Raw genomic sequence first — 21,827 nt, 5'->3', positions numbered from 1 at the left:
GTCACGGTCCCTATGAAAATCGTGTGTTTGTAAACAATACCTTGACCAATGGCGCTAATAATTCCGGTCCTTATGTTATTATATGGGGAAGAATTTTGAAATCCTAATTTATTTGTAATTGTTTGTTTACTTCCTGCATTTATTTCAGTTTAGAGAGTAAAACTCAAGAAAGTCACTTTCGCATTTGTTTAGAGCAGGGATTCTCAAACTGGGGGTCATGACCCCTCAGGGAGTCGTGAAGTTATTACATGGTGGGTTGCGAGCTGACAGCCTCCATCCCAAACCCTGCTTTGCATCCAGCATTTATAATGGTGTTGAATATATAAACAAGTGTTTTTAATTTATAAGGGGGGGTCGCACTCAAAGGCTTGCTATGTGAAAGGGGTCACCAGTACAATAGTTTGAGAACCACTGGTTTAGAGTCATTTCCACTTTTGCAGGTACTTCCTGCTGCCGGGTTAGCACTGCAGGGGGCTGAGTGTGTGTAATTGAAAACAACTGGCTTCAGTGGGCTATTTTAAAGGTGATTTGGAGAAATGCCCATTGGTCTGAGGCTCTAGAAAAGTTTATTTAAATTGTTACCCAAAAGTAAGTCAGCTGGGGACCGTGAATTTGAGATGAAGATGGGAGAGCTCTTTTGGTTTTGGAAACATCTTCTGGCTGATTTGGAGGCATGTTTTATCTAATATGGCTTGGTTTGGACACATGCAGTGGGAAATCCTGGCTCTGCTGAAGCCAGTGAGGCCTGTCAAACACCTGTTAGGGATGGTCTAGATCAGTGCTACTCAAAGTGGTGGTCCGCGGACCAGTGCCAGTCTGCAAGCCATCAGCTGCTGGTCTGTGCGCACATTGGGGAAAAAAATTGCTGGTCCCCCCACATCAGATAGCTTGAGAAGCACTGCTCTAGAAAATACTTAGTCCTGCCATGACTGCAGGGGACTGAACTAGATGACCTCTCGAGGTCCCTTCCAGTCCTATGATTCTGTGATTTCAGCCCCAATGTGGGTGCTTCAGTTATTCTTGGGTGGAGGGGGAAGATTGTGTGGATTATTGTAGAGCTATTTGCTATGAAATGCTGAACAAAACCAACTCTGCCAAGTGCACGCTTAGTCCTTGAACCAGCAAGTGACTTCTAGGTGTCTAACTTTAAGCATGAGTCACCCCATTGAAATCATTTTTAAAGTGGTCTTATCGACCCCAAGTGTTCAAAAATCATGATTCAGGCCCCCCCCCCACCATGAGATTATTAAAAAAAAGAAAAAAGGAAAGCTGGGTTCTTTATATTTGCCTTTTAGGTTCTGAGTGTTTAGGAGTCACATTTTCTCTACAACCATGAGGCCAGAAACTCCCTTTAAAAAAAAAGAGCTGAGATCCTCACGGAGTCACCTGGCTCCAGGAGCCGGGTCTCTAAGAAAATCCCCAAGTAGCGTGAGACTTGCAATAAAATCACAAGAGTTGGCAACACTGTGTGAGGCAGGTATTTAAATACCTTGCTGAAGCGGGGCCTCAGCTGATGAATTTGGATGGTCACCCACTGCACATCAGTGCTAATATTAGCTTTCATGTCCTATAAGTAAGTTTTTAGCTCCACTTGACGCAGGTATGAAAATGCAAATTGACAGCTAAGGTGGAGAGTTGTCCCGGCGATCACTTGCAGCCCTGGCATAACCTTCTGTCCATTTCCAGTAGAGACCACAAATCCTCCCTTCTCATATGATACAGTTGGATCCAAGTACCATGTCCCACTGGTCTCATAACAGCTCTACCGTCCACCTTTCCAGGCCATTTGTGACAGAACGCACCATTTATACAGCACCAAAACACACTCAGCCTGAGCAACCTGTCTGCTTCCCATGCATTGGAAACAGGCCTGAGATGTACCTTTACCCTCATGGCCCACATGGTGATGTGGGTGTGAAGAACTCATTTGCAGTCAAATGAGAGAAATGAAGAGATGCGGCTAATGATAAGGCTACATTGCTAGGACTTTAGCAAGCATTCAGAAATCAGGAGACATTTAAAAATAAGTAAATATAGGGGATTTTGAGCCTTTAGGGTCCATGATTTTCCGGCTTTTCTCCACCACAGTTGGAAACTTTTCTTTTGCAATGAAAGCTGAGATTGTCATACAGTACAACCTCAGCGTTATGAACACCTCGGGAGCAGAGGTTGTTTGTATCTCTTAACAAAATGTTATGTTTGTTCAGTTTGCAACTGAACATTGACTTAATACAGCTTTGAAGCTTTACTATGCAGAAGAAAAACTCTGCTTTCCCTTGATTTTTTTAGTAGTTTATGTTTAACACAGCACTGTACGGTGTTTGCTTTTTTTTTGGTCTTTGCTGCTGCCTGACTGCCTGCTTTCAGTTCCAAATGAGGTGTGTGGTTAATAACTGGTCAGTTCATAACTCTGAGGTTCTGCTGTATATTCACGTGACTCCATTAGCTGGGGAGTTACAAAAACCAGCAATTATTGTTAGTCTTGTGGTAAAATTGTGAGAGTTGGCAACACTGAACCCCAGTTTTACAAATTTGGCTGTAATGACCCTCTCTTAGGTGTGAAGTGACTTTGTCTCCCAGCCTATCCTGTCCTGTCCTGCTGGATTTTACACCCCACCCCCCCAAATCTAGGAAGGTGTTGAGTGTCACCTGAACTTTTTGTAATCTCAAGATTTAGCTGCACGTTTTCTGTAGATCTGTGTCCCTGTTAGGTGAGTGGTGCGCGGGGGAAGGGGGGCGGGGCAGGGGAAGGTGAAGGTGAAGGTGACCGTTGGGATGGTTGTTTGCAGAACTTTCACTCCACATGTCCTGACTTTCATATCTTTTATTAATAACTTCGCTGTCGTAACAGGAAGCACAATGGACTGTTTCGACTTGAACTCTATTTTAATGATTTTTTGGGGGGAAATAAAATCTAAATCTAAATTTATTATAAGGAGTTTAAAAGGGAAAAATATTAACTAGGAGAGTTCCTAATCAAAATGAATACTGTTGGTTGAGGGCGAAATACAACCCCTGCAGTGGGCCAGCCAATGTCCATGCATTGCTTCAGTCCCAGTGCAGCCCATCAGGGTTTTGTAAGATATTTCTTATGATAATATTACTTTTTTTTTAAAAATTGATTTTGTATGTACATGCTGGCCCTCTGCACCAGGGTGAGATGAATTGCACTCCTCCAGCCTGCGTATCTCAGCTTGGATACTGAAACTAGACTGGTCTATTTTGCTTTCTGTTTGTAGTCCTTTTCTCTTGGACTTCTCCTGCCCTAGCATAAGATGTTGTTTTGGTTTGGTGACGTGACTCTCCTTCTGGGCAATTGTTTCAATAATAGTAATAAAGAAACCTCATACCTTTCACAGCCATTAAAAATAGTGGACCTGAATTAGGTTTTGTAAAACCTATTTCATTCACAAAACCTAAGTAGCTGATCTGGGGACAGATTCACAAAGTTGCCTGATGACGCAGATAGGTGCCTAGTGGGGTTTACAAAAGCACCTAAGCAGGTAGCTGCCTAACTCCCATTGACATTCAATGGGAGTTGGGTGCCTACCTCACTTAGGAGTTTTTGTAAAATCTGGCCCCTGGTGCTTAATAGTGTCCATTAAATATTTCCCCCAGGAGCATCTTTAGAGTCTTTATCTTCCATTGAGTGGGGACTGTGTGTTTTGATCCAGGAACTGAGCTGCATCCTTGTAGCTGGATATTCTCCTTCCTCACTCCTACAGCAAATCTTCAGTTTAAAGGGATAAAAAAGTGCACCGTCCAGTCTTATCTTTTACATTCTTCTTGCAGCTATCACAAATACATCTTCAAACCTTGGGAAACGAGATAAAATAAAATCCCAAGCCCTGCAGTGGCACTAATTTGCCAACACCTGGCTGAATTGCCTTGCTGCAAGCGCCACTTGTTCTGCAAAGAACCAGGTGCGTTGCTGTTGCATATAAAAGATACACAGCTAGTTAACATACAAAAACCACCTGCTGGCACACAAGACTATGCACTATTGTTCAGAAGCTTTTATGTTAGTGAAGTTGTTGTTATACTCTGCAAATAGGTTCCAGAATCCAGCTGTTCATCGATTTTTTTTTCTTTTTTTTAAAGGCCGGAAGATACTGTTGTGATCATCTGGCCTGACTTCCTGCATGGCATAGTCCAGAGAGCCTCACTGAATTATTTTTACATTAAGCCCCCACCTTCTGTTTGAGCTCTATAGCATATTTTTTAGATGTAACATGGTGTAAGTGCCGGGATCTGAACCCAGAGCTCCTATAGTAAAGTTGGCTCAGAGTGGCAAGACTATATTGTTAACTGAGATTGTTCAAATCCACTATAGGAAGAAAGTCGGTGTGAGAGTTCCGTGTAATAAGATAAATATATCTATTTATGTCTGTGTATACAGTTTGTTACTATAAAGAGCATCCTCTACTGAAAGATGGAAAGGAGTCCTTTCCAAAGAGGAAGATGTTCACGATGTGGTAGGTTCAATGAAGTTGTAATTGTTATGTAGTGCAAACGTCCTCCTGAGTCCAGCTCTGAACAGCTGTGACCTGACGAGCCTTCTAAGGGAATATGAAGCAACCCCCATAACCAAGTGTGAAAACAGGTAGCCTTGTCCTGTCTTCACTTTCTCAGGTGCCCCGTCCCTGAATTGATGTTCCCTAACATCAGCACAATTTCCAGGTCATCGTTATCCGTTGGATGCCCTGACAGTGGCTATCTTTTCCGTTCTTAGGCCTGGTCTATACTAGCAAATTTCTCTGGCATGGCGGTGTTGGAAAAAATCACCCCCCTAATTTATATAGCCATGCCAGGATACTCCCTTGGTAGATAGACATGGTTATACTGGCAGAAAAATCCTTTTGCTGGACTAGCTTTTTCAGGTCTGCTCTGTGCTAGAAAGCTTTACCAGTAAACATGCCTTATTCTGGCATATCTCTGCATGTGTCCACACTCAGTTTTGAGTCCTGTCAATAAAACCCTTCCTCTCGGTGGCTGAAAACCACCTCCCCGAATGACGTATGCCATATGTTTTACCGGTACAGTGCCAGTGTTGATGCTGTATTACCTCACCCATTCAGGGAACTGGTTTAAGCTATACAAGCAAAATAATTCTTTTGCTGGTACAAGCGTTATCGACACTAGGTTTTTTTGTTTGCTGGTATTACTACACCAGTATAGCTATACTGGCAAACCGTTTGTAAGGTAGACAAGGCCTTAGTTAACAGAGCGTCATGTTGATAAAATGTTGCCCCTGACCCTTATCTGTTTCACACACACTTCTGCTCTGCGGAATCCGTGCTTTCTAGATTATGACCTGTTGCAGATCTCTGTTCCCTTACACTGTTCCTGCTCTTTATTATTTTATCTTCGCGTTTCCATTGCAACTTTCATTTGAATAGGAACATTCTTTAATTACACTAATTAGTTTACCCTCCCCGTACTCCTGGCCTATTATTATCTCCATTTTGTAGATGAGATCTGACTGGCATGCAGCCTTTGGCTAATATCACCCTCCCTATCTGTCATCCTCTCTGAAATTCTTAAACTAAATAAGTCTGATCTTGCTGGACCAGTCAGAAACTTGATAGTGTCACTGACATACAGGCCTCTCTCCCAGGACCAATGTTCCCTCTAATTTTTTACATCCATGTGCGGAATGAATTTTGTTATGTGCACCAATATGGAGGTGATGTGTGGCAGTGGTGGGATCGAGGGGTTCGGAGTGTGGGGGCGGGGCTCAGGGTTGGGGCAGAGGGTTAGGCTCTGGCTGGGGGTGTGGGCTCTGGGGTGGGGCCGGGGATGAGGGGTTTGGGGTGCTGGCTGTCCCAGGGCTACAGTGGGGAGAGAGGACTCCCCCCAGCCCTCTCTCACTGCAGCGGGCCAGGGCCAGGGCCAGTGCCTGGCCCAGGGGAGAGATACCTCTCCCCGGCCGCGGCAGCTCCGGGGCTGGGGCCGGGGGAGAGGCACCTCTCCCCGTCTGCGTGGCCCTTGATAGCCTGCTACGCATCCATGCAGCTTAGAGGAAATGTAGCCCAGGACGAGGGACCCTTTGTAGAGCTCGGTTTAAGTCCGGCACCGTAGCAAAGCTCAGTCTTTCTAACCATTCAATTAAAAGAATCAAGCTGTTTAAAAAGAATTGTCCCTAATGCCAGGAAAAGCCGTGTCCTCTCCTGGTCTGACAGCAGGGCCTTGGGTACCATGTACTGAGCAATGGTTGAGGGAAAGCCATGACTTTCATGCTGTTGTCTATCATGTGAGCGCCTGCTAGGGGAGAGTGGGACTGGTGGTGCTATGAGCCACCCATAGTTAGTGTTCTCACGCTGTTTGTCCGACTGACTCCTGCTGGGACTCGTGTTCCAACTCCTTGAGGTCATACCACCCAGGCTCTAACTGGCCTCCACGCCTGCTGGTTGGATTCCAGGTTTATGACACCTGCCCAGAGGGGGTGATGGATGGCAGAGCGGAAATGGAGGTCATGAGAAGCACCAAAGGGAATGCCGCCGGGGAGGTCAGCGTCCATCTTGTCGCCAACGAGAACACAGTGCAGAATGCACACCTGCCTGCGACTGCCTTCATCATCCCAGGTATGTGTTCCAGGCACCGGCAGTTGAGTATTTATCAGTGGTACTTTAGACAGCCTCCATCACCACAGTATTGGAGTGCCTCACGTTCGTGAATGTGTTCATCCTCACAACGCTCCTGTGAGGCAGGGCAGTGCCATTATCCCCCATTTCACAGAAAGGCAGCTGTTGCACAGAGAGACTAAGTGACGTGCCCAAAGCCACTCAGGAAGTCTGTGGCGGAGTTGGGACTTGAACTCAGGTCTCCCAAGACCTAGACTAGTGCCATAACTATGGAACTATCCTTCCTTTCTCCAAATAGCTTGGGATGTTTCCTCCATTCATGGAGTCACCACCTCCTGCTCCTCTGGGATGGATCTCTTACCACTTGAGCCTCGAGAGCACCTCCATTAGACAGCAGCAGTAGGCTGTTAAATTCTATATAGACCAGCCATGGAAGGGGAAGGCAACTTACAATAATAGGCTTGTAAACTGTAGGAAATATTTGCATAGCAGATTCTCCCCCATGGGACACGCAGCAGGGCTTGGGGCTGGGATGGCGTTTTGGGCATGCTTGTGCTGTAAGTGTTAGTCTTGTTTAAGATCTTGTGTTGATCCATCCAATGGATACACCGCAAGCCAGGGAAGCTGAGGGCATGCCTGTCCCCTCATCTTAGGGTGCTGGCAGGGTAACAGCACCTGGGGTTCACTGTCAGGGCTACCCCGGGGGGGATCAGAGCCCTTGGATATGGGTGCACATAACTCTACAGCCCAGTTATCTAGGCCATATCCTTCCCCACAGCCCGTTCACACGCTCTCTCCCTCCCCTTTAACTCTCACTCCCATCCCATCTTTCTTTCACTTCCTCCCCCACATCTCCCTCCTTCCTGTACCCAGTTGTGCAACATAAGCCCTGAGCGAGATCCCTGCTAGGAAGGGTTTTGAGGTACTTCCTTAGGTTTTCTCTGTCTCCTGGCCAACGGGGAGACTTGTGCCTCCTTGGAGATGTTCCTGGCCGTTGGAGAGCTGGTGGTTCTCCCAGGACTCCTGCATCAAAGTGGTTCCCAGCACAGTTCCCAGGGGTAAAGTGGATGTTAACTAGCACCTTGAGGGGGATGATCCAGCATGGTTCCCACGTGCTGCTAACACCCAGCAGCCAGTCAGTACGATCGGCTGCTCGCCTCATCCTTGTCAATGTACATCCTGGGCGTAGGTAGTAGCCCGATGCCTGATTTGCAGTAGTTTGGAGTGGAGCAGAAAGACCGGGCAAGGGTTTCCAGTAGGAAGCTGGCATGGAGCCTGTTGAGGGATTTGAAGGTGAGGACCAGGAGCCAGGACGGGTTGCAGAGCAGTGGGGCTTCGACTTAGCAGCTGGGCCATTACATTCAGGGCCAACTTCAATTGCTGGGCTGAATTTGCAGCCCAAGCTTTGCCTGCACAAAATGGAGGGGCAGGGAAGAGCTGCCTGGAAGCCCTGGTGGACATTAGAGCAGCTGAAGGCTTGCTCTAACTCACCCCAGTGAAGGAGAGATGCAGGAGAGCTCTGCTCTACCATACAAATATATTTTACAAACATCTGAGAAATAAGAGGAAGACCAAGGATGCAGTAGGCCCATTACTCAATGAGGGAGGGAAAGGCGATGACAGAAAATACCGCAATGGCCAAAGCGTTCGATGCCTTTTTTGTTTGTTTTTCACCAAAACGGTTAGCTGTGATCGCACGATGAACATCGGGGTAGGATCTGGCGTTAAAATAGGGAAAGAGCAAGTTAAGAATTACTTGGACAAGTTAGATGTCTTCAAGTCGGCAGGGCCTGACAAAATACATCCTGGAATGCTTAAGGAACTGGCTGAAGAGATCTCTGAGCCATTCGCAGTTATCTTTGAGAACTCGTGGAGGATGGGAGAGATCCCAGAGGACTGGAAAAGGGCAAATATATTCCTATCTGTAAAGAGGGGAATAAGGACAACCCAAGGAATTATAGACCAATCAGCTTAACTTCAATACCCAGTAAGATAATGGAGCAAAGAATCAAACAATCAATTTGTAAGTACCTGGAAGATAATAATGTGATAATAACTAACAGTCAACGTAGATTTGTCAAGAACAAATCATGACAAACCAACATAACATCCTTCTTTGACAGGGTAACAAGCCTTGTGGATAGAGGAGAAGCTGTAGATGTGATATATCTTGTCTTTAGTAAGGCTTTTGATACTGTCTCTCACATGATCTTCTCATAAACAGACTAGGGAAACATAGCCTAGACCAGAGGTGGGCAAACTACGGCCCGCGAGCCACATCCGGCCTGAGGGACCCTCTTGCCTGGCCCTTGAGCTCCTGGCTGGGGAGGCTAGCCCCTCTCCCGCTGTCCCCCCTCCCCCGCGGCCGTGCGGGCAGCAGGGCTGCGAGCTCCGGCCGCTCTGAGCGGCATGGTGTGGTGGTGGCGTGCGTGTGTGCGTGGCAGTGAGGGGGTTGGGTAGGAGGTCCCGGGGGGCAGTCAGGGACAGGGAGCGGTTGGATGAGGCAGAGGTTCTGGGATGGGGCGGTCGGGGAACAGAGGGATTGGATAGGGTGTGAGAGTCCAGGGGGGCCTGTCGGGGGGCAGCGGGGTGGATAGGGGCTGGGGGGCACTCAGGGGACAGGGCTGTCAGGGGGCGGGGGTGTGGATAGGGGTCGGGGCAGTCAAGGGACAGGGAGCATGGTGGGTTGGATACAGGGTGAGATCCCGGGGGGGGTGGTTTGGGGCGGGGGGTCCCGGGAGGGGGCGGTCAGGGGACAAGGAGCAGGGAGAGTTGGATGGGTCAGGGGTTCTGAGGCGGGCAGTCGGGGGATGAAAAATGGGAGCGGGTGGATAGGGGGTGGGGGCCAGGCTGTTTCGGGGGCACAGCCTTCTCTACCCGGCCCTCTATACAATTTCACACCCCGATGTGGCCCTCGGGCCAAAAAGTTTGCCCACCCCTGGCCTAGACAAACCTGCTATAAGGTGGGTCCACAACTGGTTGGAAAACCATACTCAGAGAGTAGATATCAATGGTTCACAGTCCATATTGAGTGAGGTCCCTCCAGGATCTGTTCTGGGTCCAGTTCTGTTCAATATTTTCATAAATTATTTGGATAATGGCATAGGGAGTACACTTATAAAGTTTGTGGATCATACCAAGCTGCAGGCACTTTGAAAGACAGAATTAGAATTCAAAATGATCTTGACAAACTGGAGAAATGGTCTGAAATAAATACGATGAAATTCAATAAGGACAAATGTAAGGTACTCCACATAGGAAAGAACAATCAGTTGCACTTATACAAAATGATGTAAGAAAGAAAAAAGCTAAATATGAATCAACAGTGTAACACTGTTGCAAAGAAAGCAAACATTATTCTGGGATGTATTATCAAGAGTGTTGGAAGTAAGATACTAGAAGTAATTTTTCCACTCTACTCAGCACTGGTGTCCAGTTCTGGATGACACACTTAAGGAAAAAGGTAGACAAATTGAAAAAAAAGCCTATAGGAGAGCAACAAAAATGATTAAAGGTCTAGAAAACATGACCTCCCATGAAAAAATGGGGTTTCTTTATTCTGGAGGAAGGAAGACTGAGGGGAGACATGATAACAGTCTTCAAGTATGTAAAAAGTTGTTATAAAGAAAAGGGTGATAAATTGTGCTCTTTATCCACTGAGGACAGCACAAGAAATAATGGGCTTAAATTGCAGGAAAGGAGATTTAGGTTAGACATTAGGAAAACTTCCTGACTTTCAGGGTAGTTAAGCAGTAGAACAAATTGCCAAGGGAGATTGTGGAATCGCTGTCATTGGAGGTTTTTAAGAGCAGGTTAGACAAGCACCTGTCACGGATGGTCTAGATAATACTTAGTTCTGCCTCGGTGCAGGGGCCTGGACTAGATGACCTTTCCAGGTCCCTTCGGTCCTACATTTCTATGATTCTGTGGCCCGCAGCACACTACCTCCATCCCCTTTTGCTGGAGGTGGCTGCATCACTTCTGCCAGCTTTACACCTGCACGTGTTACCCTGCGCAGGAGGGATTCTCCACTGGCTGCCTCCAGCCTGAATACGGTCGCTTTCCACCATCTGAGCAATGCAGAGCAGCTGGGGCAGATCAGGGAATCTGGGTGGCTTCCATTGCAGCAGTCCTGCCATGAAGGAACCAAAACCTGGGTTGCTGTGACCACACCTTTGTCTGTGTGGAGCAGCTGCTGTTTTGTCATTAGCTTGGGATGTAATTTGCTGTTCCCAACCATTGCGGCTCTGCAGCAGTTCAGGCGCAGGCCTGTGCCCAGTGTGCTCCCTAGCCCAGGGAGTCAGACACCCTTCCGGGAGCGCAGCTGCAGCTTGGCCCTTAGGGGGGTGCTGAGCAGACTCAGAGGGCTGGAAGGGACAGAGACCCAGTGCTCATCCAGCTGGTTCTAACTGGTGTAGATGAAGTTTAAAATGTACTGGGCCTGATTCTCATTTGCACTGGGGCCCTTTACACTGTGCTGGCCTTACAGTTGTAGCTGTAACTGGCACCCGCATTAAGGTCCAGAGTGGGCATGAGTGTAAAGGAGAATCAGGCCCTGTTATTCCTGTAGTTATTCCTAACTGGAACCCAATGAACACTTCAGTGCTCAGCCCCTCGCTTCCCTTCTTCCACCTGGCCCTCAGTCCTCCTCTCTGCTCTTCTCCCATTGCAGCTCCTGCCCTGTGTCCCTCCAGAATCCAATGGGGGGCTGCAGAGGTGGCATGCAGCTCCCTTCCCCCCGTTGAGATGTGTTGAGCTCAGAATTGGGGCTTGATTCTGCAGGACACAGAATGAGTAGCTGTTGCTGTAAGGCAGGTCAGACCCAGCGGATTGACACCTTTCAAGGAAACCCCTGGCACAAACCTAAGAGTTGGGTGTGAGAACAGAGTGAGCGCAGACCGTGTGCCTGGCATCCCTCACCCCCTTGTGCTGTATTTGGCTGCTGTCTTGCCCCGCGCCTGCTGCATGTATATCAAGTGTTTGTCCCTCTTTACCTTTTCACCCTTCTCCAGCAAATGCCACCACCATCAACCTCCCCGCCAGCACCTTAGAGATCCAGCGATTTCCCCGGGAGCCGCAGAGAAGCGCAGGCGCCGAGAGACTGGAGAGGGGGGCAGGGAACGAGCCGATCACAGCGACCGTCATCCCCCAGATCAGCGGGGTGCAGACCTGCAATACTGTGCGGGTGCTGGAGTGGAAAGATGGGGTGGCCACTCTGCCTGGCAGCAACTTAAGGGTAAGTGCGGGGAAGCCAGACCTCTGTACACTAGCACCCTTAACCCCGGCTGGGCGCACCCATGGAGAATTATGAACTGGCAGGTTATGCAGCTGCTTTTCTAGGAGGGCAATAAGAGCATCTCCTTGGGCTCCTGCCCTCCAGGTTCATCCTTAGGGTTTTATCTTCTGAGCCTGTTCCTCATTAGCTGAGAATGAGAGGGGACCCTTTAAATCGCTGGCCAGCCTTTGGGTGGAGGATGCTGCAGGTGTGCCCACAAACAGGTAACTGCACACGCTGAAGGAGCAGACGTCACTGGCTCTGTATGGTCCAGTGGCCTTTCAGAGCACAGCTGTGGCCCCCGTGCGTGTACGCTTTTGCAGGCCAAACCATGGCACCCACCACTGAAATGTTGGCCTAAGTATGTCCTGTCAGGACGATCTTTAGAGGTGGTTCGGCGGGTGTTTATGCTAAGCACCTACTGGGGCTGGCTCGGTAGCTCAGTGCTAGTGATCCACGCACAACACACAGCTGCAGTGACTAGACTGTTACAGTAACCGGTGTACCCCGTCCCCTCCACTACCTCAGCCAGCCTCCTCCGGGCCGTCCCAGCCTCCGGACAGCACTCTGCCCCTCCCTGCTGTGTCAGCCACCAGGCCAAACCCTGCCGTCTCCATGGCAGTGAAAAGCTTTCCCTGAGGTTGAATAGCAGGTCAGTGAAAGGGCTGGGTGGAGACCCCACAGCTCCCATACCCCCATCCTATTCTTTGCCCCTCTCTCACCTGGTAGGGCTGACCTGGCATGTCCAGCACCAGGGGAAGGGTTGACCTTCATGGGAGAGATGGGTCACCAATGTTATGTCTGAGTCCATTAGTCCTTCATGCCTTATGTTTTTGTGATGGCCGCCATCTTGGCTGACACACTGGGGTTTGAACTAGGAACCTTCACATCTAAAAATCACAAGCTGCTACAACTTGAGCTAAGGCTTCCTAGCTGGGACTGTCCCAGACTCCCGTCCCTTGTGGGTGGGCCCAAAGAGGGACCTGTGGCACACTCCCCAGTGGATTATGCTTTTATCTTTCTTCTCTCTTGTGTGTGCGCATTAATAACCCAGTTTCGGATAAATGAATATGGGACGCTGAAAGTGGTGAGTGCGGATAAGATCCCCCCTGTGGAGCCTCTAAAGGAGAGTCATGCGGAGAGAGATGGGGAGTTGGAGGTGGCGCCCACCAGCAGGGACAATCCAGCTGCTGCTCAGGGTAAGGATGCTAGCTTGGCACGATTTTGGCTCTAGGCGCCCTGCTAGGCACCATGACTTGGAGAGTGCTGGGAAGAGACAGCACTTCCTCTTACTGTGGCTTGGTGGGTGGGCCCAGGGCTGGGGAGCTTTTGAGGGAGTCCCACTTGCTTACACTGGCTCTGTTTGGCTCTGATGTCTTTAAACATGGGGAAGCGGTATTTGTGTCAGAGGTGATGTTAATATCTCTGTCACACTGGGCCATGGGGAGGGTGGGTTTCTGCTGGTGGCTCTCCTCTGAAGTCATCTCAGACCCTAAAGGGAGGGTGGGGGTGAGCTAAGTCACAGTGGGTTCCAGAGCTCTGCCTTCCCAACCCCTCCAGAAAGATCCCCACTTCTGCCCCTATAGACGGGTGTTTGGCTTTCCCTCATGGGAAATCCAGAAGGCTCCTTTATCCGCTTGTCGTTGGTGTCTTCTGGAGGGCCAGTAGCCCAACAGACCTGTTGCCCTGTCCCAAAACCCCAGTGGCTGGCTGGAACCATTGCATCATTTTCAGGCAGAGATTCCATGGGGCTTTCTCCCTCTCTGTACCGCATTATCGTCTTGCTAAGGAGTGAGACGGTCCATCCTGTCCAAGCCCAGCCCAGCAATCAGCTGCACACTGGCTCTGGGAACCTGCTGACTACAGGGCCTGCTTCCAAAGTGCCTCCCTCAGTCCTGCCCCGGGGTAGGTCTGCAAGAGAGCTTCAGCCTCCCCAGGGCATGTGTGTGGTGCCACGCCCACCCTCGAACTGCGTGGGAGGCAGGTGTCTTCTGATCTGTACTGTTCTCCTTCCCCGGCGGCTCTCTCCCGTTGAGAGTTCACTTTCCTTTCACTCTCTCCTGACGCAGACGTGCCCGAGCAGCCCAAGCTGCCGACAGCAGAGGGTATGTGTCACTGCGATACCTGCGGCCGGAGACATGTGTCGGAGGGGGCCCGGGAGGGCAGGGGATTCTGCAGCGAACACTGTCATCGGCAGTTCAAGGAAAGGTAAAGGAGACGCCACTTCGGGTTGGGGAAGAAGAACCTTAGGGAGAAATGCTCTGAGCCAAACCCTGTCTTTCTCAGACCAGCCTTTGTTCTCTAGAAGAGAAGGGGATATGGGGTGTCTCTCCGTGGGCTGGGAGACCCCTCTCTTGTTCCTGTGGGCAGGTTATTCTATAAGCAAACGCGCAGGATGCCCCTGAGCTTGTTGAAGTCAGGGCGAGTTTTGCTATTGATTTCAGTGGGGCCAAGCTTTCACTCAGATTGTTTATGGTCTCAGTGCAGGAGTGGGCTGAGCCTGGCACTATGAGAAGCTTCCCCAGGGAAAGGCGTCCTCACCTTGGTCCCCGCAGGACACGTTTTCCCTCATCTGATTTCCCAGCTCACAGATGAGGGCAGGCCACCACATGTAGATCTGGATCTCCAGTGCCCCGTCATTCTGGGTTACTTGGATCAAGGCATTTGGTCCACACCGTTACAAAGATCAGTCTATTTGGATCTGGATTCAGATTTGGATTTCAGACACCCCAAAGTTCGAGGATACTTGGATGCAGGATTTTGGTTCAGGCTTATCTCTTAATTTTGACCTCATGAAGACACATGTTCTTGGCAGATTGCTCATTTTAATCATGAGGAACCGTGTGTGTGTGTGTGCATGCATATATGTTTGTGCCTGTGTGTACGGGTGTGTTTTGGCACTGGAGGAGGAATTGGTTGCTTCTCAGACTGGTGTTGGCCGCACAACCTTCCTCCCTGCCAGGCCCCTTCAAACCAAGTTTGCTGACATCCCAATGTGCAGCGTGGCTCTTCTCTGCTGATGGGCCTTACAATCCCTTCTCCCCTGCAGGTCTGTCATAGTGGAGAACTCTGCCGGCAGCACTAATGCCACCGAAATCCTCAAGCCGGTGAAAAAACGGAAAAGAAAGGATTACCAGAGCCCTTCGGAGGAGGAGGAGTATGAATCAGAGCAAATGGTAGGGGAGAGGGACGGCACAGAGGGGACAAGATCACACACAAATACTTGTCAGTGGAGAGGCTAGGGTGCCCTGCCATTGTGTGTGTGTGTGTGTGTTTGTGTCCCCTTTTTTTATTTATAATTGTCAGTGTTATATCAATTATACGTCCAAGTATTAATCAGAAACTGACAACTTATCTCCAAAGAGCGGAAAGAGAGTGGAAGAAATAGACATTCAAAGGGACCGACCCTTGAATACTGTGGACGTCTTGGGCCAGATTTTCAGAGGACTCTGTGCCTGGGTGGACGGTGGGTGCTGAGCACTCTTGAAAACCAAGCCATGATTGTGGATGCTGAACACTTCAACCCCCAGCCCTGAGCTCCGTGAGAACCCTGGCCTCGTGAGCATGAAACACCAAGAAACTACCCTTAAAAGACAGAGCGCATCTGCCTCTGTGACCCAGATGCTGTGTTCTGGGGCCTAAAGCACCAACTGGCCGAAAAAATAAGATGGCACTGCCCACAATAAATCCATCTTTAGTGAGGTCCTTTCAAATCCACTCCCAAATCCCGCTCCAACTGCTTCGGTCTACTCACAAGCCAGATCTTTTTGGCTGTCCATTTGTTGGATTTGGGTACCCAAAAATTCTTGAGCACTGTCATAATCAAAGAAGGTCTGAGACACTACAAGGCTGGTGAGTGACTGACATCAGTTCTCTGTCCTCTCATGGTTAGGAGGAGAAGCAGGAAGAGAGAAAGAACTCGGGGGGAGACCCCACCATCAGCAACACGGAGAGCGAAGAGTGGAGCATGAACCAGCATGGTAAGGGGTTTGGCAGAGCAGTCTCTAGTCACTGCTTCCCAGGCAGCAGCAGCTACAGGTGGGTAAAAGACAGCTGCAGTGACCTGCTCACCATCCAGGTGACAACATCCCGGCGGGGGGGCACTCCTGTAGCTCATGATGCCACCGGAGGCCCCCTGATGAAATGATGTTACCTTGTATTGCATGGATGATTAGCCATAGGAACTGTCAGATTGGTTCAGACCCGCCTAGTCCCGTGTCTAGTCTCTGAATACATCTACTGATAGCATTAAGATTTGGGTTCCTATAGTCCCTTTCCCACCAGAGAGCTCCCCAAGTGAAGAGAGGATGGATGGCCCAGGACTTAGGGTGCTGGGTCAGTGGTTAGGTAGACCTGGGTTCAATCTCTGCTTTACCATAGACTTCCTATGACCTTGGGCAAGTCACTTAGTTTCTCTGTGCCTTGGTTCCCCCTCTGTGCAATGGGTCTAGTAGCACTTGCCTTCCTCCCAGGGGTCTTTAATGGGTTAAAAATTGTGACCGGAGCCAGATAAACATCTCAGATAGGCACATGCCAGTACAAATGCATCAGCTCACACTCAGCCTTGCGAATTGGTTAGCCCCTGAGCCAATGGAGCTGGCCTGTCTCTGGCTGCTTTGGGGACTCCCTCTTGTTGTTTTTATAGCTGTTCCTGAACCTTTGGTTGGATTAAAAGGAATGGGACTTATTGCCTGACCCTGGGCCCCTCACTATAAGCAGTGGCACCATGTAAAGGGATAGAAAGAAGACTGGCCTAGGTCTGGTCTGCATGGGAGATGGCTTTCCATCTCCCCCCTCCAGCTGAACAGATGGACAGACAGGGCTTTGGCCCAGTGTTACGCCTGGAGGGCGGTGCCTGCCGTCACTGGGGATGGGAGAATGTCACTGAGAGCAGGATACAGCCCTTTTCGTCTAGGTGCGTCATTCACTGGGCAGGCCCACCTCTGCCTTCCCCCGTCTCCGAACGCAGGTGAAAGCGGTTGGAGGCTGGTGAAGGACCCTGCGCGATGCACTCTGGGGTGAGGTGGGGGGAGCTGGTCTGCCTTTCCCCTTGCCTGGACTGGACCATCTCAAGGGTCGGTTCCTATGCAAACTAACCAGATCTTCAGCCGCGTCTCTGACTGGCATGTGTGTGCGTTTTTGCCGAGCTCAGGTTCCAGTGAGGAGAAGAAAGAAGGCTGGTCCTGGGCGTCCTACCTGGAGGAGCAGAAAGCCATTGCTGCCCCTTTAAATCTGTTCCAGGGCGTGAGTTGGGATTTTCTTTCCTGATGCCTCCTCTTCTCCTGGCTTTTCTTTTGTCTCTTCTTGTCCCCTCTCCATCTCGTTCCTGTTTTCCTAGCTTTGAGCAATGCCCAATCCTCTGCCGCTCTCCAGCTTTGCTCTAGCCCTCCTCTTTGTGACCTTTGCCCCCCACTCGAAGCCTGTTTGCTCAGCAAATGCCCTAAAGAGTGATGGCCCTGGCAATGCCCTTCTCCTCCTTCCCCTTGATTCTGCCCCACCCCGACCTTCACCATCTGCCCGCTGGCTGGGAAAACGTGAGTCTAATTCACTCTACGAACCGCTCTTTCCTGCCCTTGTCTGGGCAAGAGATGAGCCCATAGCTCCAGTTGCAAACACCCCTATACTTAGGGGAGGCTCATCTCCAGGCTGGGCAATAGGGAGTGCTCAGGGGAGCATGCATGGCAAGCTGTACTGTTGTGTTTCCTGTCCTGTTGGCAATGAGAGAAATAAAACCACAGAAAACAGAGAATAGCTTTAAAACACAAAAAAACCCCATTGGTTAACCCCAGGACTCCGTCCCCCAATGGGCTGTGATGGGTGATTGGAGCATGTCTATTTCTCTCTTGTTTTCAGTACCAGTCAGTCGCCCAGCACAAGAACGGCTTCAAGGTGGGGATGAAGCTGGAGGGGATTGATCCCCAGCACCCTTCGATGTACTTCATCCTGACTGTGGCTGAGGTAAGACATGGGACTGATAGGGACCTCCTGGCTCATCAAGTCCAGTCTCCTGCTATTGCAGGGAACCTGGGCATATGATCTTGACGATAAACATATCGAGCTCCAACTTGACACTAGTTGCGTGGTTTGCCCCCATTCCTCCTACTGGGAGGCTGTTCCAGAACCTCCCTCCTCTGATGGTCTTCAGCATGACATTGCCATTCCATGTCCTCCTGTGCAGCCACAGCTACAGGCCGACAGCTCCTGCCCGCCTTTCGCAGCTCCTCCGCTGCCCTTTCCCCACGCGTGCTCACAGCCGTGTTGTGGGCGGGGTTTCCAGGAGAGAAGGAAATGCTGTGCTCTCTGGCTCAGCAGACCACTCGTGAGTCACACAGTTAGGCCATCTGTTCAAACCCAGAGCTGGCTGGCAGTCACCCAGACCATCGCTTGGCCAAGCTGCTGGTTGTGAAATGCACTGGTGGTTTGGTGGTGTATCTCAAGTGAGTTGGGGGTGTCAGTCGGGTTGGTAGAGGATGGGTGGCCACGTCGCAGAATCACCATCTCGGTTGGCGGCCATATTAGCACGGTCGTCAGAGGAACCCAGGAGTGAGTAGACCATGGAGACGGAAGTACCCTATGGTCCCTTGATTTAATCACTCTTGGACAGTCTGAGCCACGTTGGTGGGGCAGTGAGTAGGAGCTTGTTCTTCCACTGTCCGATCTGCACCCATTCTGTGGATAAACAGAGGCCTTCAGTCTCTAGGCTGTCAGGCCAGACCCTTCCATCTGTACTGCATTTGTGTCAGGTGCACAGTCCGTGACCTACAGCACTCATGGGCCAGCAGCTGAAGTCTACTCAATCCTTCTTCAAGGTGAGAAATTCCACAAAGCAGCTGTTTTGTTTATTTCTTGCTGCTGGCATATTTTTGCCAGGGCAACAACCTCTTGTAAAACGCTTGGGAGAAGGAGAGGGGGGAATTTGCCACTGTGAGATCTTTATAACCCTGGATCCACACCAGTGCTGACTGCGTCACCGTTTCACCCTGTGCCCCGACAAGAAAGGCTGGCGGTAAAGTCGGAATCTTTCTGTCGCTGTTGCTGAGAGTAGAAGTACTGGGGCCAGCGGCTCAGTGCCTGCCCTGTTCCTATGTTAAACGCACAGATCTCCCAGACTTCAAATGCATTTCCTGATTCCTGACACCAGCATGTCAATATGGCTCTCCAGCCTTCTCAGCAAGCTAGCAAAGAGGTAAGTGATGGGGCTTGTGCGTGGGCTGCCAGACAGACGTCTTAGGCACATGTTGCTTGAAGGGAGTTAGAGCACACCCGGGGCAGTGCAACTGGGGGGCGCTCTCATCCTTCAGTTCCCTTCCCCTCCTCCCTGCAGGTGTGTGGTTATCGGATGCGTCTGCACTTTGACGGCTACTCTGAATGCCATGATTTCTGGCTGAACGCCGACTCCCCCAACATTCATCCTGCTGGCTGGTCTGAGGAGACGGGGCACAAACTGCAGCCCCCCAAAGGTAAGAGGTCGGTGACCTCAGGACTGTGGACGCTGCTCCAGATGGGGCTTCCCCTTGTGTGCTGGCTGTCAGGATGCGTGGGAGCCTGTGGGACCTCTGAGAGCAGGAGAGGGCTGGTTATGTCTTCCTCAGTGCTCAAACCGAGGATGGAGACCTGTAGGGAGAAGAGGAGACAGTGGTGCTACAGGGGGAGGAGTCAGATTCTCCCATGTGGGAGGGCGTGGCACTGCATGGCACAGTATGTTAATGTAGGTGTCTGTCGCCTCTGGAGGTCTGGGTTCAAATCCTGCTCAGATGTTGAGACTTTTAGTCCCGGGTGTCATGGTCCCAGCCAGGAGCATGGTGGGCAGCACTGAAAAGCAGATGTGTAGGGCCTGACCCAGTGAGGGGCCAAGCACACAGACCAACGGGAGCGAAGAGTGCTTGTCGCCCTTGGCCCCTGTGGCTAGTAGCGGTACTGCAGCATTCCCCATTCTGCCTGTGCCACAACCACTACGCCGCCATGCAGGGCCGTCCTTACCCATATGCCAACCACTGGTGAAATTTCCTGGTGCCCCGCGCAGCTGCGTGCTGCTCCAGCCCCTGCCTGGCTCTTCTCCAGGGCCCTGCTCCGCCCCAGCCCCACCCCCACTCCCCACAGTTCTGCAGCAAGGTTGGGTCTGCACTCACTGGTGGCGGGAAGTGCAGTGACCCGGCCCCAGTCCGCGCCGCCGGTGAGTGCTGGGGGGTGGTTCCCCCTTACCCCCCAAGCCAGCCGCCCCCCCACAGGGGGGCTGCGTAGGGCCCCAGAACAGCTAGGGACGGCCCTGCTGCCATGTGCACCCATTCGGGAGTGATGAGGGCTGCAGGGTGGTAGAAGGGTAGATGCTGGGCAGGAGGCAGTGGGTGGATGTTGGCTCCCCCGTCTGACGCCTAGGCAGTGCTTTGAAGTACAGCATAGAGGTACCACGCCTGTCCTTGCAGGTCCCGCTGGCCTGTGGAGGAGCTGCTGCTCTCTCTGTACATTTGCTTCTGTCTTTTCTTTTCCTGAGGGTGTTTAGGTTACAAAGAGGAGGAGTTCAGCTGGATGAACTATCTGAGGATAACGAAGGCTCAGGCTGCTCCCAGGCACCTCTTTGTGACCCCAAACAATGTGAGTGGCAGATCCTTCCAAGCATACTCCTCTACCTTCACATGCATTTCCCCCCAAAGGGGATCTCCCCACCAGTTTTGCTTTGGCTGCTTGCCCCCGATCCCTTCCCAATCCCAATAGTAATGCTGCTTCTGAAATGGGGGTGACCCACAGAGAACAGGACCGACCTGTTCATGCACCGTGCACACAAAGAACAGTGTAAATTAGTGGCTGTGTCACTGCATCACCAATGCTGGGGGTTGTTCAGATAAGGGAGGTTTGTTCGGACCCATCTCTAATACAGCCTGTGTCTACACTTAAGGTGCCATGTGGAGTACAGGCACGACACACGCCGCAGTGAAAGGCTCCAGCAGGGGGGAAAGGCTCTGGCAGGGTGGAGGCAGCAGGATAGACATGGGAGGCACTGCCTGGGTGTGTGGAGAACTGTGTAGGGTTTATACCAGGGGGTTCAGGCATGTCGCGCGCTTACTCCACTCTACTCACCTAATCCGTCCGTCACTGCCTACACTGCTACTTATGCCCGCGCTAGCCAGACGTGCAGTGCCCATACTCTACCTGCCGCCATAAATGTAGATATAGCCACAGACAGAGCTGGTCAAAAATATTTGTTTAAAAATATTTCCAGGAAAACTTTTTTCTTTTTTTAAAAAAATTTCTAGATTTTTTTTTAAACCAATAAAAGGTCAGTTTTTCACCTGTATCCTTCCTTTCTCTCTCTTTCTTCCATGTTCTCTCCTTTTTTCAGAAGCAAAATGGAATGGAACAGGGAGAGAAAGGGGAGGGGGGTGGGTGATACCTGGAATATTTGTACAAAGAACCCTGAATAAAATATCCTTTTTGCTGACATTTTCAAAAATTTTCTAGGGGAAAAAAAAAAGGCCTTATCAGCTCTTAAAGAATAAATAATAATAATCCATCATTGTCTCTCTGATAAAATCAATACCAACAAATGATGTGTGATTATCGCAACAATTTCTCATTCAGCTTTGTCAGTGCAGTATTTATGACACTGTGTTTTATGTAAATGTTATATCTGAGAAGACTGGACCAGGTGGGCGTGATGAGAGGGGAGTGCAGGAATTGTGAACAAGTTAGGAGGGGAGTGCAGGTGTCAGAGGTTTAGGATGAGAATACTGCCACTGTCTTTCCTCATGTCAACCCCTAGTAATAAAGATTGTTGCTAGAGATTGGAAAGCAATAGTGGAAACAAGTGACTTATTACAGACCCTAATTCTTAGGGAAGCTGTTCTTGTCTGGGACTGCAGCATCTAGCAGGGGCCTGGCAGTCTTGATTCATCTGTATCTTCCCAGATCTGTGAGCAACTTGCCTTGGTACCTAAGCCACGTCATGTAAATTCCCCGTGCCTCAGTTTCCT

The 21,827-nt window shown here is 50.3% G+C and overlaps 1 protein-coding gene across 2 annotated transcripts in view; it reads left to right on the top strand.

The window, feature by feature from the left end:
- Positions 1–21,827, top strand: part of L3MBTL1 (L3MBTL histone methyl-lysine binding protein 1) — a 67,855-nt gene that overhangs the window by 6,394 nt on the left and 39,634 nt on the right. The window contains exons 2-11 of one of the 2 annotated variants that reach the window (XM_073309817.2): positions 6,422–6,584; positions 11,597–11,820; positions 12,914–13,058; positions 13,929–14,067; positions 14,909–15,035; positions 15,752–15,839; positions 17,012–17,103; positions 17,713–17,817; positions 19,184–19,319; positions 20,360–20,451. In XM_073309817.2, coding sequence (XP_073165918.2) covers positions 6,449–6,584; positions 11,597–11,820; positions 12,914–13,058; positions 13,929–14,067; positions 14,909–15,035; positions 15,752–15,839; positions 17,012–17,103; positions 17,713–17,817; positions 19,184–19,319; positions 20,360–20,451 — 1,284 coding nt within the window. In that variant the 5' untranslated portion in view covers positions 6,422–6,448. Of the gene's footprint in view, positions 1–6,421; positions 6,585–11,596; positions 11,821–12,913; positions 13,059–13,928; positions 14,068–14,908; positions 15,036–15,751; positions 15,840–17,011; positions 17,104–17,712; positions 17,818–19,183; positions 19,320–20,350; positions 20,452–21,827 lie in introns of both variants that reach the window. The other variant, XM_073309815.2, reaches the window with a different exon arrangement.

Source organism: Lepidochelys kempii, chromosome 13 (genome assembly GCF_965140285.1).
Source record: "Lepidochelys kempii isolate rLepKem1 chromosome 13, rLepKem1.hap1, whole genome shotgun sequence".
In the NCBI taxonomy this organism is placed as follows: Eukaryota; Metazoa; Chordata; order Testudines; family Cheloniidae; genus Lepidochelys; species Lepidochelys kempii.
Note: the sequence above shows the minus strand (reverse complement) of the source record. Positions and strands in the feature narration are given on the sequence as shown.